Raw genomic sequence first — 19,219 nt, 5'->3', positions numbered from 1 at the left:
TTGAGCCAACAGTTCACTGCGTTCAGGAAAAAACAGAGGACCATCTTCTCAGGGCCCACTCCAGTCTGAATTCCAGTGTAGGTAAATCTAAACCATTTTAACTTGGAGAAAGTTGACCATAACAAGTGCGCTTAACACATCTTTTTTTTTCCCTTCCTGTATAAACATGCATGTTTTCCTTGAAAAAGACATAAATATAATTTGTATTCTTTATAAATAGACAAATAAAAAATAATCTGTTCTGGATACTGGTTATGGAAATGACCTAGTTAAGGATCTGGTTAGGGAAATGACCTGTCATCAAATTTTTGACAGTAAAAACAGCCTCTTCAGAATGATTAAACTGTTGTTTTCTAACCCCCAGGGAAAAATTTAGAGACTGTCAATTAAAACATAAATGTCATAATTTGTTTAGATTATGAGAAAAAATAAGATGCAGATGTTTTGGTTTCTTTAAGCTACATTATTTTAATCTAAATGAATTAAATTAAAAATTGAGTTCCTCGGTGTCTTGCCTATATTTCAAATGCTCAATAGCCACACCTGTCTAGTGATTAGAGCAGGTCTAGAATATTTACATCTTTGTATAAAATTTCCACTGGAGAGCATTGCTCTAGAGATATTTTTTGTGTCTTTTTTTTCCATAAAATGACATTGACATTTGTATTAGCTTCCTGTTACTGTTATAACAAATTACCAAAAATATGGTAGCTTAAAAACACACAGGGATTTGTTCTCTCACAGCTTTGGAGGCCAAAAGTCTCAAGTCAGTTTCATTGGGTTGAAATTAATATGTGGTCAAGACCACACTCCCTCTGTGGGCTCTTGGGGGTGATCTCCTCTCCTCTTCCAGTTTCTGGTGGCAGCCCACATTCTTTGGAGAAGAGTGACATTTCTCCAATCTCTACCTCCGTGGTCACCTCGCTTCCATCTTTTTCTGCCTGAAAAACTGCCCTCTGCCTACCTCCTATAAAAATGCATGTCATTGCATTTAGAGCCCACTGAATACTCTCCCCAAATCAAGACCATTAACTTGCCCTGGACAGTGTGCTCAGTTGGTTGCTCTCTCTCTCCCCACCTCCCTTCTCTCCTCTCCCTTCCTCTCTCTTTAAAAATCAATAAATATCTTTTTTAAAAAGATCATTAACTTAATCACATCTGCAAACACTTGTCTTACCAAGTAACAGGAAGTAGAGCCAGCTATCTCTAGAAGGCCATTATCCACTTATTACAACCTATTACAATGCTATTTTTCAACTTTCATTTTACTTTATTTGATCCTATGTTGCCAATATATCATTACTCTACCGGCATCTATAGGCATCTATACGTATAAATGTTAATACATTTACCCAAAGGGTATGACTACTCCTACCAGAAAGGCATATGCTGTAGAATATCCAGCTTCCTATTTAGTTTCAGATATTTTTCCTTCTTGCGTGTTGTGCTTGCCAAAGCCCAAGATTGATGGACAAGTCCATGGTAGCACTAACTCAAAACTTTACAAATCGACTTGCAATGATTATAGAACACATTGTCATGTTTCACAGTCAGAGGGCTATTTCCTTTTGGCAAGCTGCTTTCATCATTTACTATGAGTTCTAAAGTAACTTAATTGGTTATGTTGGTTTTCAAATAATTATTTTTAAAGCTATCTCAAAAAGAAGATACATGTCTAGATATCATAATGAGAATAAAAAAAGAAACAGAGTTGGCTGTAAAAAACATGCCAAACCTCAGAGGGAAGACAGGGGAGGGGAGGGTAAGAGATTAATCAAGGACTTGTATGTATGCATATTAGCATAACCAATAGACATGGACACTGCGGCGGTGGGGGCTTGTCCTGGGGGGTGGTAGTGGCTGGGGAGGGGTCGATGGGGGAAAAAGGAGACACATGTAATACTTTAAACAATAAAAAATAAAATAAAATAATACTACTCAAAACAATTAGACAAATAGATAAAGACAACCCAATAGAAATATGGGCAAGATTCCTGAACAAACATTTCAGAAAAGACCAGTAAGCATACCCTCTTTAAAAATCAAGAAAGTGTTCATTAATGCTAAAATGAGATATAATAATAAACACCCACCAGAATGGCTAAAACAATACTAAATGTAAAAATTTTTTGAGCAACTAAACCCTCATACATTGCTTGTGAGAGTCTAACTTGATACAATGACTTTAAGGAAAGTTTTTGTCATTTAATAAATTTTGGAAAAATGCATATGCTAACTTGGTATTACCCCTTCTTTGGTCTACACCCATGAGAAATGTTTATGGAAATCAATAAACAATTCTATGGAAATAATCAAAACTTGAAACACTCAAATGTTCACAAACAAGAAATGAAAAAAAATAATTGTATAATCTTCATATCATAGAATAATCATACTAATGGAAATAAATACCTTAACAGCATGGATAATTCTCACAAATGTAATTAAGGAGGCCCAAGGAATACTTTTGGGGTGAAATATGCATCTTTTATTGACCTGGTGCTGGTCACATGGGTGCCCACTTTGCTGGAATTAAGGAGCAGGAAAGCATAACGGAGGTGCTGAGCTTTGGCATTATACCCACTTACCTGGATTCCCTTGCAGCTCACACTCAGGATGTGTGCCGTTGAGCAAATTTTAACTTTCACAATTTTCATCCATATAAACACTATTAGATTAATTAATGGCCTTTATCTATCATGGCAAGTTTTTCTTACTCACTGTGGTATTGAAAGGACATGAATTTATGTTCGGACTCATTTTAGGCTTCACCTGAAGAGTTAAAACTTCCTCCCAGATATCTAATTCTCCTGAAGACCTAACTCTGTGTTTCTACTCATTGTATTTGCTATAATAAAGTGATGACCAAATAAAATAAAGGCCTACAGAACTGTAAAAATGATCTCCGTGGTCCCTTTGTATTAACCAGCTTAGTGTGTATATAACAATGTTTCTCATGAATAAAATATCATTTGGTCATCATTACAGTGACAACCTTCACTAATCTCTGTAACTAAATTCTTACAGAGGTGAACATTTTATATAGTTTTTGTTATTAACTACCAAGTATTTGGTTAATTTTTAAAAAGCTTGCCCAATAGTGCATTTTCCCATTTACTGGTTATAGTGAGCTTTCATTTTTATGGGTCTACAGGAAGGGTTAAGGGAGAGTCTAATAAGAGATCCCTTGCATAAAGCTGATACCCCAACTCCCCGTCCTGCCCATACTCAGCATCCCTCCTCCTCCAGCCAACTGGAAGAATGGGAATGGGAACAAAATTTCTTGGTAGGAGAAAGAAATATTTTTAAAGAGAGTTCATATTCTAAAGCCAGTGTTTGCAAATCATGAGTTTGCAGATTGAATTTATACTACATAGTGGCCTCAAACAGCCTCCAATAATCTTTCAGGTCATTGTGTGTCCCTAAGGTAATTCTGTGCTTATAGAAGCAAATGAGCAAAGATAAGTCATCTCTAGGTGCCACCATCAACCTGGCCTAAAAGAAGTTCCACAGATAAAGTTTTGAAGAATTTGAAGTCCCAGGCAAAAATATGGGTTAGTGGAGGAATAAGGAAGAGAGGATAGGCAGGTAAGATGGCTAAGAAGATGAAGAAGGAAGAAAGAGGAGGAAATGGAGGAGACAGGAAAGAAATCAAGCAATACTTTAAAAAATAAGCAGAAACAGTAGTAACAGAATTAAAATACCCCCAAATCCTCATAGTGGAATGAGTAGAACTATGCATGATGTATTTTTAAAAAATAAAAAAACGGGACTTTTAAAAAAAATCTCATGATTAAAAAAAAAAGATGGCCAAGTAAATTGGAAAAGGAGCAAATAAAACATATAGACAAGTAAAATGTAACTGCCATTAAAACTCGGTGTTTGGTTTTAGAATGGTGATGCTACAATGGAGCAGAACTGGAAGAAAGCTCTTGGAATATACTCAAAATCCATCACAAAGAGCCAAAAAGGTGGGTAATAACATAGGTTTCTTTTTTTAGGTATTTCATAAGACTTCAGGCAATTTTACTAACAAGCGTTGTTGTTTTAGCTAACTGAACAAAATTGCTTCCCAATCCTTAACATATTCTTAAGCTATTCTTACATAACGTGTTTGTGAGTAAATGTAAACATATATTTATAACAAAAAACAACCTTATATTTTATTTATATATAAAAACAGAAGGCAGTCTACTGTCAGAGAAAGCAAGCCATCTACACTAATAAAAGAGAAGCATAGTAATTAGCGTTCGACCGCTACCCTTTTCATTGGCTAATCAGTGAGTATATGCAAATTAACTGTCAGCCAAGATGGCAGCAGGCAGCCAGGCAGCTGAGAACAGGATGCTTGGTTGCCCCAGCGATAGAGAAAACCAAGGTTCCCACCTGCAGCTGCGGGGCTCTGAGCTCCTGAAGCAACAGCTCCAAAAGATACAATGTTTCAATTATAGAAGCTAAAAGATGGCGGTTAATCTGCATACTCAGGCTCCAAGTGGTAGAGCGAAGCCAAACAGCCCTGAAGCCGCAGAGCAGAGAGGCCTCACTCCCGGGGGATCAGCAGGGCCGGGAGGCCTCCCAGCCCCGGGATCAGCGGAGCTGCGAGACCTCCTGGGCCTAGGGATCAGCGGAGCTGAGAGGTCTCAGGGCCCCGGGATCAGCGGAGCCAAGAGGCCCCCCGGCCCCGGGATCAGCGGAGCTGAGAGGCCTCAGGGCCCTGGGATCAGCGGAGCCTGATGGAAGCCCTGTGTGTTTATGCACCCTGGGGGTGCAGAGGTCCTGTCCTAGGCAGAGGCCTATGGTGAAATTTTCGACTCTGAGAAGCAGCCTATGGGCTGGAAGGCGGCTCCCCTGACCTCAGTGCTGGAGAAGACCATTAAGCAGAAAACTAAAGAAACCGATTTTACATCATTTCCCAGGTGGAGAACAGTTGGCATGTAGCCCCTGACCAGTGCCCAGCCTCTCCTCTGTCAGTCTATCTCACTCTTAGGTACCATGTTCTTTGTTCTGTCTTAACTGCAACTCATTTTTAAACTAGATTGTTTTTAAAAGAAGACTAAATAAAGTTTCCCTTAAGTTATTTAGGTGGTGCTGGGCTGCTGGGGCTGCTGGGGGCCTGACAAAAGACACAAACACGCAACGGGGGGCCTGTACCCAGCAGCCCCAAGGCCCACCACCTTGGTGCTGGGGCTGCTGGGGGTATCAGAGACACAAACCTGCAGGCCTGGCACCCAGCAGACCCAAGGCCTTCGTGGCAGCACTAAGGAGCAGCAAGCCAAGCGGTAGGAAGCAGCAAGCAGGTGGGCAGTAACAAGGGAGGGGTTCCGGACTGCAAGAGGGCACATGCTGGGCTAAGGGACCCCCCACCCATCCCCAGTGGATGAATTTCGTGCACCGGGCCTCTAGTCCTATATAATAAAAGGGTAATATGCAAATAGACCAAACGGCAGAACAACCAATCAAAGCGTAATATGCTAATGAAAAGCTAAGACTGCTAAACTGCTCACTGTTATGTGCACTGACCACCAGGGGGCAGAAGTCAGCTGGTCGACCAGTCACTTTGATGTGCACTGACCACTAGAGGGCAGATGCTTTGACCAGTAGATTAGCTTGCTGCTGGGGTCCTGCTGATCAGGACTGAGTGAGATGGGCTGGACACACCCTGGAGCCCTCCCGCAGTCCCTCCGTGACCTGATCGTGCACCGGTGGGGTCCCTCAGCCTGACCTGCACCCTCTCACAATCTAGGACCCTGTGAGGGATGTCGGAGAGCTGGTTTCAGCCAGATCCCGCGGGCCACTCCCCTTGGGAGGGCGCCAGATGCAGGGCTCATGGCTGGTGAGCGCTGCTGCAGCAGCATGAGCCTCTCCCGATTGGGACTGATTGGGTGCGAGCCCATGGCAGGCACAGTGGGACCTGGATAAACGGGAGCAGCAGGTAGGAGCTGCAGGCGGTGTTGGGCTGCGGGTTCTGGTCTGATCCCTGAAGGCCACCCAGAGGGACCCCACACATGCACAAATTCATGCACTGGGCCTCTAATGTTAAATAACTGAAAATAAACAGGTCACAATTTACTTGAAGACTTTACATGAAGATGGCAAAACCCACCATGAATTTCATCTGTGTGATACTCACAGTAAGAACAGCCGTAGACTTCAATTCTGAGCCCGATGCGGCCTTCTCCATTCCAGTCCAGAGGCACGAAGCGCACGTAGCGGGCAACAACGGGATGCTGTAAGTCATGCCGGACCACACTGTCAGAGTTGACGTTCCCGGGAAATGCCTGGGGGGGGAAATCAGATTAACAAATTAGGGAGAAAATACCTTAGAAACAACCATGTTCTCTACCTGCAAAACTAAACTTAATTTTCTTATCTGATGCCAGGACTTTATATTCTCCACACCAAAAGCAATTTGTTAAAATAAAAGGGAAAAAGAAAAACAAGAAAATGATAATACGAATATATATACTTCCTTTATTTGAAAACAAGTCCAGTTTTATTATTATTTTTTTCAATCCTCACCCAAGGACATTTTTTTTTCGCATTTGTTTTTAGAGGGAGTGGAAGAGAAGGAGAGGAAGAGAGAGAGAGATGTGAGAGAGACACATTAATTGGTTGCCTCCTGCACTCACCTGAACAGGGCCCAAGATGGATCCTGCAACCCAGGTTCCTGCCATGGAATCTAACTGAGACCTTCTAGTGCAGGCTTGTGTTCTATCCACTGACCACATTGGCCAGGGCAACAAACCCAGTTTTAAATGGAAACTGAGCCGAAGTTCCATGGGTCCTTTAATATATGTCAATATACCCAGATGTTAAAAGAATGAAACACCATATGGTACCCACTGTAGTGTACAGTAAACATTTAAATTGTGAGTTCTAACATTTGAATTGCACAATGAATAGTTTTTCCTAAAATCCAACCTATTTCTTGCTTTAAAAAAAATCCCCTTCACATTACCTTCCTATGCCACCATTACAAAACTGACAACTCTTTCAACATCCATTAGGTAAGAAGAACAAATGACTATGTTGTACTTTTTTTTTTTTTAAAGAAATGACAGAATAAGAAAACCACAGTCAGGAGATCCTGAGTTGTGGAGATCACATCACCATGGGCAGTTGACTAGTGACAAGGAACTGAGAGGCAATACCAATGTGGATTGTATAGAAAGATCACAAAAAAGACATATGGTATTTCAAAAGAAGAATTGATAACATTTTTTTAGAGAAGGGAGCAAAAGAAAAGGATATAAACCTAGTCCAAGGTAGTAACATACAGGCATTGTGAGAGAAAGAGAGAAGGGGGAATCATAGGGCAGACAGCTGTTCCTCCCTCCTCAGTATACTCTTCTCTTTCTTTGAGTAACAGCCCCTGAATTTTCTTTAAAAGGTCACCCTTTCAGCACTGCTCAACCCACCTGATTTGGGACAGGCAGATGCCACTTGGTAGTACTGGGGGTGGGAGGGTGCCTAACTCAATGAGATTCAAATTAAGCACCTGTGCTGGAACAACTCTTTCATTCATTCATTTATCATTTACTGATTCACTCACTTGCTGACTCACTGACTCAGGAAATATCTGAGAGTCTTCTTTGTACCAGATACTGCTCAAATCACTGGGATATAGGAGTGAACAATATAGACAGAGTTTTGATTTTCATGGCATGTTTATTATTAAAGTACATAAGGGGGAGGAGAAATAATCCTATATAATAAAAGGCTAATATGCAAATAGACTGAACAGTGGAACAACCAGAACAACCAAACAACCGGTCCCTATGACGTGCGCTGACCACCAAGGGGCATGCGCAAAACATGGAGGGTGTCAGCTGTGGCGGGATGGTGGAGCAGATGAGCGGGGCCACCAGACCAAGGCAGGGCACCAGTTGCTGACATCAGGGCGAGCCTCTGGTAGTTACTGAAAATTCTTTGCTCCCGCACACCACGGTCCCGCCCAGTGCCGGCCCCAATCACTCCACACTGTCAACAGGTGCAAGCTGCAACTGCTGGCCCCAGTTGCCCATCAGGGCTTTTCCACCTCCCCCTGCTCCTGAGGGGAGATCAGGGCCAGCAACTGCCTCTCGCACCCGCTGCTGGCAATAGCCCCACTCACACCTGCAGCTGCTCTACCATCCCACCGCAGCCAATGTACACCATGTTCCACACTCTGCCCCCTGGTGGTCAGCACACGTCATAGTGACCAGTTGTTCGGTTGTCCCACCATTCAGTCTATTTGCATATTAGCCTTTTATTATATAGGATATAGGATCTGTACTAACTATCTTTCCAGGCAACTATCTCTGTTAGTTGATTTTTTTTTCAGTTGCTTAAAAAGCAAACAAACAAATGAGGAAACAGGTCCAATCATGAAAAAGCCCAGAGCAAGCTGTGGATTTTGATGTCCTCACATTTGTGCCTACTTGGTCTTTCTCTGACATCCATCCCTTTATAATAGTAAAATGGCCAAGAGGACCTTAGGGACTAGATCCTGCCTGGTGCTCGCACCTGCTGCTAGCGCCGGAGATGCCACTCACACAAGCTGCCAATGCCCAGTGCTGGCCCTGATTGCTAGGCGTCATCAGTGGGTGCAAGCAGCAGCTTCTGGCCCCAATCACCTCTGAGGGCTTCTCCACCTCCCCCTGCTCCTGAGGGGCGATCGGGGCAGCAGGTGCCACTTGCACCCGCTGATGGTGCCAGCCCCAATCACTCTGCACCATCAGTGGATGCCAGCAGAGCCAGTGCCTTCAACATGTGGGAGCGGCAGTGGTGGGAGTGGGACTGCCAGCAGACAGGGGGTTGGGGGCTGTGGCAGGAGGGGCTGGGTGGGGGTGTCGAGGATGGGCTGAGACCTGCCCCTGTTCCCACTGCAGCTTTGCAGCCCACAGTTCCTTTCAAGGTGTACGAATTCGTGCACTGGGTCCCTAGTTTAGATATATTGCATTTGAGATTGCGCTATCGAAGTTAAAGACCACATATAGAATTTGAGAATCTGAGATGTTAAGGAGGGTTGTGTTTTATCCAACTTTGGTTTTCCAGAGAGGATACATTCATTATTCATGAATAAGTATATGACATAGGGTATTTTCTTTAGGATTCACAGCATCAGTATATTGTGTTTTTTGCACTTTTTTCATTTTCAAGCATATTGAGATTTAAGATATCATCCTACTCGAAGTTTAAAACACTTCCAAGCAATGGCATAGGTATTCCTGATATTTCCTGATCATTGTCTTGAATATTAAGGCACAGATACATGTGAAATGTCTCCTCTTGTATAGTAGGTTATTTTTTTTTTGGAAAGTTAAGGAACATAGAAGAAGGTGTAGCCCGTGATTTATTAAAAACAACATCTAATATTTATACATCACTTTAATACATAAGTCCACACTGTATTATTGGTGCATGACAGAAAATTCTAACTTTGGTGGGGATGCTTTTTTTTTTTTCAAGTCAAGAAACTCAGGCTTAGAAGAATGAGACAGCTTACTGGATGCTGAATAGCTAATGAGAAGAAACCAGGACAAAGTCACGAACTCATCCACTCCAACCCCATCCTGACCTGAGAATCACATTTTCAGCCGGGAATAAAGGTTTCTTTCTTCAGGCACAACACATTTATATTTGATGTTTGGTATTACATACTTGAATGTCAAACAGAAAGTTTGATCATTTGTATCATACCACATTTTAGACGTTCGTTTGGTAGCCCATGGTAGTATATTTTGCCTGCGTAGTGTACTTCCTTCCGCATTTTCATTTCCATGAATTTTGACAGCATTAGTATTTTCCTTTCTCACACATCTTCCCAAAGCATGCTCCTATTGCAGTCATTACCAAAAGCTCCTTTGCAGTTTTAATACAAGTAATCAGAAGTTTGAGTGACACTTTCACTGGAAGGAAAGAAAGACTAGTCTGCTATGGTGCATATGATGCCATTGTAATTTAACTCAGCTATTAATAACTGGAAAGAGCAAAGGGAGGCCAAATATTACAGGCATGCCATTTGTGCAGCTTTGCCAGGAAGCGGCAGTTTAACACTCCCAGGGAGCCACTAGCCACTGGTTTTGCTTGTAGCTATACTGAATCCCCAGCTGCACTTCTTCCAGGACTAGATTAAGGAAAGTGGGACTTTGGAAACCCAACAATATAATTCCATACAAATAAAAGTCTCTCCTCCTCCCATGTGAGTCTCAGAAAATTATTTTTCTCCAGATATGGTAAAGACCCCATCCCAAGCACTCAGTGGGGAAAGGGATTCCACACTCTCACCCATAACACATATACTGTTTTAGTAGCAATGCCTACCATGCCATAGGCTTTGAAAAGGACCTTTTTTGGTTGTTTACATAATTTTATTTTCACCTTCACTTGCAGCTTTTCACATCAATATAAAAGGGAAGAAAAAAAGAAGACATACAGCTAATTTTTACAAAATCCTTAAAATTTGGAAATTTACATCAAAATTAAAATGAATTTGAAGCTTTCTTGACTAAACAATATCCTTTAAAATTCAATTGTAGAAAACTGTCACACAATAATATATGCTTTGTGTATACATGTAAACATCAGATTCATCACTAAGGCTGAAAAATCAATGTGCAGAAGCTTGGGAATTATATGTTGTCGCTATCAAATCTCCTTTGTAGCTGTGATTTGTATATGTGCTTAGAAGGACAGTTTTGTTCTGTTTTGTTTTACTAGCATAGCATTTATGTAACTTGCAAAGCTTTATGCTTAGTAAAGCTAAGAACAATATAATATAATGTTAAACCTATGGTATAGCTTTATGGTCCTATAAATTGTTAAATACACAGCAAAGAGTTGGAGGTTTTTGTTTGTTTGTTTTATAAAATGTTGGGAGTCATTCAGAAGGTGACAATAACCTAAACATCACTGAAATTTTAATAACTGGATATTTTCCACCACGTGCACTAAATAGTTCTTCTAGCTCAAACAATAGTTTGGCTGGACTAAGAGAGGAAGAAGCAAACTTTTTCTGTAAAGGACCAAACAGTTATTTATTTATTTATTTGTTTATTTATTTATTTATTTATTTTTGGTATTTTCAGGCCACATACCTCTAGGCTCCATATCCTCTCTTCTTCTTTCATGTCATCATTTTTTTTTTTAAACAACACTTGAAAAATGTAAAAACCATCTTAGCATACAGACTTTAAAAGAAGTGAGAGATCTTAATTTCTTTAACAGGCAGGGACCAGAGTGGGCTGTGGGCTCTAGTTTGCCTGCCCCTGAGCTAAGAGAATCTTTCAAATTAATAAATCCTCCCTCGGCCCATATATGATCCAAGTCTAAAGTCATCAGAAGGCTGTGCAGCCACATGGCACCTAAAAACCAATATCCTTTGGGAAAGCATTCTGTCACCCTTGAAGCATATAATTTATCAGACCACAGGAAAATACACGGGGATTCAGAAGTGTGCTGGGTGTGATGCATGAGGTAAAATTTCCCCTCAAATTCACTGTTATGGGGTCTAAAATGTAACTTATGAAGTATTTTATGAAGAGAATAAATATATTTAGTCCTCACTAAAACCTCACATTTCAAAACATCTAAAATAAATCATCACACACCCCTGCAGCAAATGACCAAGACTGTATATCTCGGTGTGAAGGTTTTACTTAAGGAGAAAAAATATGACTAAAACATTCAGCCACTGGGTAAGTGAGTGGGGGAGGAGATGGTAGTACTCCTGAGGAGTCTAGTGCATTGGGGATTAGGTGAGAAAAACAACAACAAAAGAACACTTGCTGATGTGAGAGATCTTATTTTCTTAAAACACAAAATACCTCTGCTGCAACAGGAGCACACACGGATACTCCTTAAGTTGATGTCATAAACTGTGGTCACCATAATCACTTTTCTTAAAGCGACATTTTACGTCTGCCTGGGTTTTAAATTTTATTCTGCCTCTGTTAACAATTTATATCAAAGTATAGAGATAAGACTTTCCATTCTGCAGGCTTGAGGTGAGTCTCCAGGCTTCAGACCACTCCCTGCTAAGGCAGGAAGGAGAGAAGTAACTTCATACCATCCTGCTTGGGTTACACCCCTGATCTGGCCTCTTCACCTGGGCTCTCTTATCATCCTCTATCTGGCTATACAAACACATTCTGCAAGACTCAGCTCAGATGGAGCTTCCAGACAGTAAGCACATCCCATGACCCTAGCTTGTCAAACCCCGCCATTCTGCAGGGAGCCTCATAGCATCCTGTACTTTTAATTCCCTTTACTCAATAGCATTTCCTTCATTATGGTTTCATTACCCACTGAATGACCATTTCAGAAGTATGTATGCCAGTTTTGAAGTCTTGGATGCAATATTTGGTCCACCATTATATCTGACCCTCTAGCCTAGTGGTTAGTGTTTAATAAGAATCTGTTTACTGCCTGATTAAATGAGTGAATAAAAATGTCCATTCCCACCTGTTTATATTTGACAGCTCTGTTATTTCTGGGTGTACCAAAAACCAGGCCAGATATGGGGAGAAAAGTAAATAGCTAACTATGAATTGATCTATCAAGAAGTCAATAGTTGCCCTAACCGGTTTGGCTCAGTGGACAGAGCGTCAGCTTGCAGACTGAAAGGTCCCAGGTTCGATTCCGGTCAAGGGCATGTACCTTGGTTGCGGGCACATCCCCAGTAAGAGGTGTGCAGGGGGCAGCTGATCAATGTTTCTCTCTCATCGATGTTTCTAACTCTCTATTCCTCTCCTTTCCTCTCTATAAAAAAATCAATAAAAATTTTTTTAAAAAGAAGTCAATAGATAATTTCAAATTTGATAAGTGAACAAACTGATATGTAATATATGGGGAGAATGGAACCAGGGATGGGAGATAATGGGAACAGATTTTTCATTTTTTAAATTAAATACTCTCTATACTATTTGATTAATAATGTTTATCCATATGCAACTTTGATAAAAACCACAAAATATATTTTGTCAGGTTCTGTAAAACTTTGGTTTTAAGATTCCTGGCACACCACACAGATGGCGACGCAATCAGTTGTGAGATTCATCATATCGGTATAAATCATATCTAAGCAGTTGCTTGAAGAAGCATAAGATGCCTGGTACGGAGCCCAGAAAGAGATATTTAAATGAGTCCAATGTAAAAGGAACTATGCTTTACAATGAGCAAAGTGTTCAGCAACATCTGTACAGTATAAGATAGAGAGATATCTCAAAAGGGGTTTCCTTCAATGCAGCCCTATGGAAAAATTTCAAAACCAAAACGCAATCTTGTAAACACAGTTTCACAATGGGAATCAAAATGTCAATGCGGATATTCAGCTCTCTGCTGAATGGCTTAATCTGGAAACAGTTCAGAGCATCTAGAGCAGTGGTTCTCAACCTGTGGGTCGTGACCCCTTTGGGGGTCTAAAGACTTTCACAGGGGTTGCCTAAGGCCATCGGAAAACACATATTTTCGATGGTCTTAGGAAAGGAGACACCGCTCCTCTCTCCGTCTCCAGGTGGAGATATGCCCACATAGGAGTACCCAGCGTGATGACATCATCGCACCAACCCCATACAAATACAGGTGTATGTGCCAGGGTTGGCGCCATAATGTACTTATGCGGACCAGTCACACATGTGTAGAGAGCAGCTACTGTGTAAAAAGCAGTTGCTGTGTTGAAAGCAGCAGTATTGCAGGTAAAACAACACTTCATGAATTATAATCACTGGGTAAATGTAAAACCATCAACTACTGCAAAAAAAAAAAAAAATATCTGTACCATGAGAACTTAATCTGGATGCTGATCAGTCTTTTAATATTCAGCTGTGGTTGATGTGAATACTGCCCCCTTGTGATAGTAATAGGTATGTAAAATAAACAACACAGAATGGTAAATCATAGGAAACTTTAATAAACTGTATTGACTGAACTATGCCATGTATCATCTTTTGTATTATTAAAGCTATTGTTATATATTATTTTAATTAGGAAACCATCCCATGACGATGGATCGTGTAGAGAAGAACATTAAGAAAAGAAAATATAGTGAGGATTTTTTACAGTATGGTTTTACCTCAATAATTACAGCAGGAATTGAGAAACCACAATGTGTTATTTGTTGTGAAGTTCTATCAGCCGAATCTATGAAGCTGAACAAACTAAAACACCATTTTGATATCAAGCATCTAAGCTTTGCCAGCAAGGATTCCAACTATTTTAGAAGCAAAGCTGATGGACTCAAGAAAGCCAGACTTGACACTGGTGGCAAGTACCACAAACAAAACATAGCAGCCATTGAAGCTTCATATTTGGTGGCACTCAGAATCGCCAGAGCTATGAAACCTCACATCATTGCTGAGGATTTACTGTTGCCAGAGGCCAAAGACATTGTTCGAGTTATGATCAGAGACGAATTTGTTAACGAAATTGAGTGCAATTTCCTTATCTAACGAGACTGTCCGCAGAATAGATAACATGTCTGCTGATATTCTTGATCAGATAATCCAGGAAATTAAATCTGCTCCACTTCCAATATTTAGTATCCAGCTTGATGAATCTACAGACGTTGCAAACTGTTCACAGTTACTGGTTTACGTGAGGTATATTAATGATAGCAACTTTAAAGATGAGTTTCTTTTCTGCAAACCTCTTGAAACGACAACTACTGCACGTGATGTATTTGACACAGTTGGTTCATTTCTGAAAGAGCATAAGATCTCTTGGGAAAAGGTTTGTGGTGTTTGCATAGATGGTGCTCCATCTATGCTAGGATGTTGGATCTGGATTTCAACGTTTGGTGCTGAAAGAGTCACCAAAAGTCATTGGAACTCACTGTATGATTAATTGGCAAATATTAGCAATGAAGACACTGCCACAAGAGTTACAAGAAGTAATGAAAAGCATCATAAGTTGTGTCAATTTTGTAAAGGCGAGCACTTTAAACAGTCAATTGTTTTTGCAACTGTGCAATGAGTTGGATGCGCCAAACAATGCTCTGCTATTTCACACTGAAGCGAGATGGTTGTCGAGAGGAAAAATTTTAAAACGTGTTTTTGAGCTTCGTGATGAACTCAAAACATTTTTTAATCAGAAAGCAAGACCGCAGTTCGAAGCACTTTTCAGCAATAAAAGTGAACTACAGAAAATAGCTTACTTGGTTGACATCTTTGCCATCTTGAATAAGTTAAATTTATCACTGCAAGGACCAAATGCAACATGCCTCGATTTGTCTGAAAAGATCCGATCATTCCAAATGAAACTTCAGCTTTGGCAAAAAAAAAAAAAAAAAAAAAAAAGATGAAAATAAAATTTACACGTTGTCTACCTTATCTGCTTTCTTTTAGGAACATGACATTGAACCAGACAAAAGGATTACGATGATAATTTCTGTGAAAGAACACTTGCACATGCTTGCAGACGAAATTTTATCGAACTTTCCAAATCTACTTGACACCCCATTTGCACTTGCCAGAAGCCCATTCACAGTCAAAGTTGAAGATGTTCCTGAGACAGCACAAGAGGAGTTCATTGAACTTATTAACAACGATGCAGAGAGAACTGATTTCTCTACAATGACAGTTACAAAATTCTGGATCAAGTGTTTGCAGACATATCCTGTTCTCCCTGAGACCGTGTTGCACCTTCTTCTTCCATTTCCAACAACATATCTTTGTGAAAAAGGGTTTTCCAGCTTGTTGGTTATCAAGTCTAAATACAGAAGTAGACTTGTTGTGGAAGATGATCTTCGTTGTGCTCTTGCAAAGACTGCCCCGAGAATTTCTGATCTGGTGAGAAAGAAGCAATCTCAACCTTCTTACTGACATTGGCTTTTTATGCATACTGTTGAAAAATGTAGCAATGTAGTTTACTGTTGTTATATTAAGACTGTTACCCATGCTACACCATGCTTCAAGACAAAATTTCATTTATTTGTAATTATAAATAAATATTTCACAATAATTACACATTCTTTTTGTGATTAATCACTATGCTTTAATTATGTTCAATTTATAACAATGAAAATACATCCTGCATATCAGATATTTACATTATGATTCATAACAGCAGCAAAATTATAGTTATGAAGAAGCAACGGAAATAATTTTATGGTTGGGGGTCACCACAACATGAGGAACTGTATTAAAGGGTCGCAGCATTAGGAAGGTTGAGAACCACTGATCTAGAGGTAAGGATGGGTGGCATTGATCTCAGGTTATCCTCCATGTACATGGCTTCTCTTCAAATATTGGACACATTTCTATGGCAGTATATCTGAGCTGTACTTGGAAAGTACCCAGAGTACCTCTCTTTCTAAATGTGGAATCAAATGCTTTCATAAGCATAAGATAAAAAAAAACACAATCCAGTTTTATTTAGGATGAGGGTTAGTAATAGCAAAGTAAACTACCATCTTCAAATGGGTCTTTTCAAAATGTGAAATTCACTCATTTAGATAGCTTGATACCCCGTGAGATATTAATAAGTTTGACACTAAATGTATTCTCTGATCTGAACATTAATAATGACTTTATTCTTTCTCAGCTTAATATACTTATGCTTCCTACCATTTTTTTTATGTTCTACAGCAAGATTAGTACCCAGTAAATATTTCTTTGTGATCAGAAAAAGAGCCAAAATGAGGATACCTTATTTAAAGGAGCTAATTTTTTTCTAATATATTTTCATTTCACCTTTCATGGGGAAAAAAAAAAGTATTTCCAGTATATTCTTATATATTTACTAGTTCTAGTTTTCTACTCCCTTCCACTACAAAATTTATCAAATAGATGGTTTGTTCTCTGCATTTCCCTCTTTCTCTGTGCTGTCTTGAAGCTTCAGCAGTTTGTTTACTGCTATCTTTTCTTCCAAAAGAGAAATCAGAAAGATCACTGATGGTGACCCAATAAATTATTTCTTGGCTATTTAATTTTTCTTCAACATTCCCCAGAGTTAGTCATCTTCCTATTCAAGGACATTTATACTTTGCTCCTTTTATTTGATCTCAGACAACTTCATCCTCTTCATTGAATATTCTTTCCTGTGGATTATTAAAAATTAGGTTGTTCTCTCTAACCTTTCAAAAGTGAGGTCATCCACTTTCTTGTCTTCAATCATAACTCCCCAGTGTATTTGCTGTCACTCTCTGTTGCCTCCACTGCCTCGGTTTATTTCCCGACCCTCAGGGAGCCTGAGTAACGATGGGGCTGACAGATGGATGACTCAGGCTCCCTTGCCCTCTGGCACCTACCTGCTTTCCCTTAATGGGCGCATTAACAGATGGCACCCTTCTCAGCAGCCTGCCTTCCATGGCTCCAGCTCCCCTGGTCCCTGATAATATTGGTTCTTCCCTTGTTCTGTAAGCCCCAGGAATAGTAGTGACTGTCATTCATGGGAATTCATTATCCCTTGTTCGTCCCCTTAAACCTGCCACACTCCTGTTAACTGTCCCTTCACTAAATTCTGTTTAGGTAAACACTTTAGAATGTGCCTGCTTCCAATCAGAACAATGACTGCTACATATGTGTGCAAAATTCCTATGATAATTATAATCTCTCAATAATATTATTTCTGAATGTCCTTAAGGTATATTCAGTTGGAACTCTGTCTAAAATTCTCCTAATTTTTCAAAATCATGTTTTTACTAAAATCTTTGGTTCATTAACTTCACCTTCTCCTATGCTTTTAAATGATCTCATGATCTAATCTGAGTTACAATTCCTTATCTACATTTACTTCCTTTGCAATTCTCTATCCATTTCAGGGTTTAGGATTTCTTAATTATTTCATACCTGAGATATTATAAAGTTTCCCAGTTCCCTGCCCCACTTTCAATTTTATTACTCTGCAATACAAATATGGTATTGATCATGTCAAAGCCTCTAACGCAAAAATTTTAGGAAATCCAGTAAAGAATTTCTTCTTTACTAGAGTGTGCTACAAAAAACTATTCTGCTACACAATACCAATACTTAAATTATTTATTCTATCAGGCAGAGTGTTCCCTAATTCAAAGGATTTCACTGCACTAGTATACCATAAAATATAATGTTTAAAGATATAGACATGCAAGTTTAATATGTACACTTTTGTATATGCTAATCACTAATAATTGAATTATTTTTGTTTGCTCATGCCCATCATCCTCTCCTTTACTGAAGTAGATATAGAAAATCAAAGCAAAAAATTACAGATATAAAACTTTATTTTACTTGCAAGATACTCAGACTAATCTTACTCTTTGTATCATCTTATGAGAATAAGTACCCTGATATGAAAATATTTTTATTTAACAATAACAAAATAGATAAGAAGATTTATGACATATTTAGTGTCGGGTCTCAATGGTCATGTAAATTGCCCAAAATTGTTTATTCTGTTTCATATGTTCCTTTATTTTTCTTTTTGAATTTCACAGTCTATAGGTATTGGTCATATCTCAAGAAAAGATCTATAATTTAATTTTTTTCAATCAAACAGTCTGAGGTAGTTGATCAGATAGCATCATTTGATCTAAGAGTAACCACCTGATAAATTTAGTTTAAGTGAGAAAAAAACACACAAACCAGAAACAAATTATTTAAAGACAGAATTTAAATTTGCTATAAGGCCAAAGATCTACAGCTTAAATACCTATACATGGGATAATGGCTATTTTCTGAGAAGCCTATTTACTCTTAGTAATTAAAAGTAATATGTTGTACAAAAAGGTATATTTTGTAAAAATCACAGAGACCTATATAGATTAGCTGACCACCAATGTCATGGACTTGACCAAACAATCTTGAAATATCAGGAGAATTTCCACTCTGCCATAGTTGTATAAGGAATGGTTCACTTATACTAGGGTTCATTCGCATATATTTAGTTTATCCCTGAATGGTTCAACTAACTTCTGAGCCTTCTGTGAAGAGCCCACACATTCTGCTCTCATCTAAAAATACTTCCTCTTCTCTCACAGCCACTACCTTATCAGAACATGATTAAAAGGAAATTTCCTATTATTGTTTTTATTGCTTTTAGAGAGAGAGGGAGGAAGGAACTTGCATCCTAGGTATGTGCCCTGACTGGGAATCAAACCTGTGACCTTCCAGTGGACTGGATGATACTCCAACCAGCCGAGCCACACTGGCCAGGGTCATTTCCTATTATACTATATAATAAAAGTCTAATATGCAAATAGACCAAATGGTGGAACAACCAGAACAACCGAACAACCAAACAACCAGTGCCAGTCCCGATT

The 19,219-nt window shown here is 39.5% G+C and overlaps 1 protein-coding gene across 1 annotated transcript in view; it reads right to left on the bottom strand.

Moving 5' to 3' along the window:
- The window catches only part of CNTNAP2 (contactin associated protein 2), a 1,802,564-nt gene that overhangs the window by 1,028,334 nt on the left and 755,011 nt on the right, over positions 1–19,219 (bottom strand). The window contains exon 4 of the mRNA XM_070424092.1: positions 6,131–6,278. Coding sequence (XP_070280193.1) covers positions 6,131–6,278 — 148 coding nt within the window. The remainder of the gene's footprint in view (positions 1–6,130; positions 6,279–19,219) is intronic.

Source organism: Myotis yumanensis, unplaced genomic scaffold (genome assembly GCF_028538775.1).
Source record: "Myotis yumanensis isolate MYYU_CA2020_CCGP unplaced genomic scaffold, mMyoYum1.0.hap1 SCAF_9, whole genome shotgun sequence".
NCBI classification, from domain to species: Eukaryota; Metazoa; Chordata; class Mammalia; order Chiroptera; family Vespertilionidae; genus Myotis; species Myotis yumanensis.
Note: the sequence above shows the minus strand (reverse complement) of the source record. Positions and strands in the feature narration are given on the sequence as shown.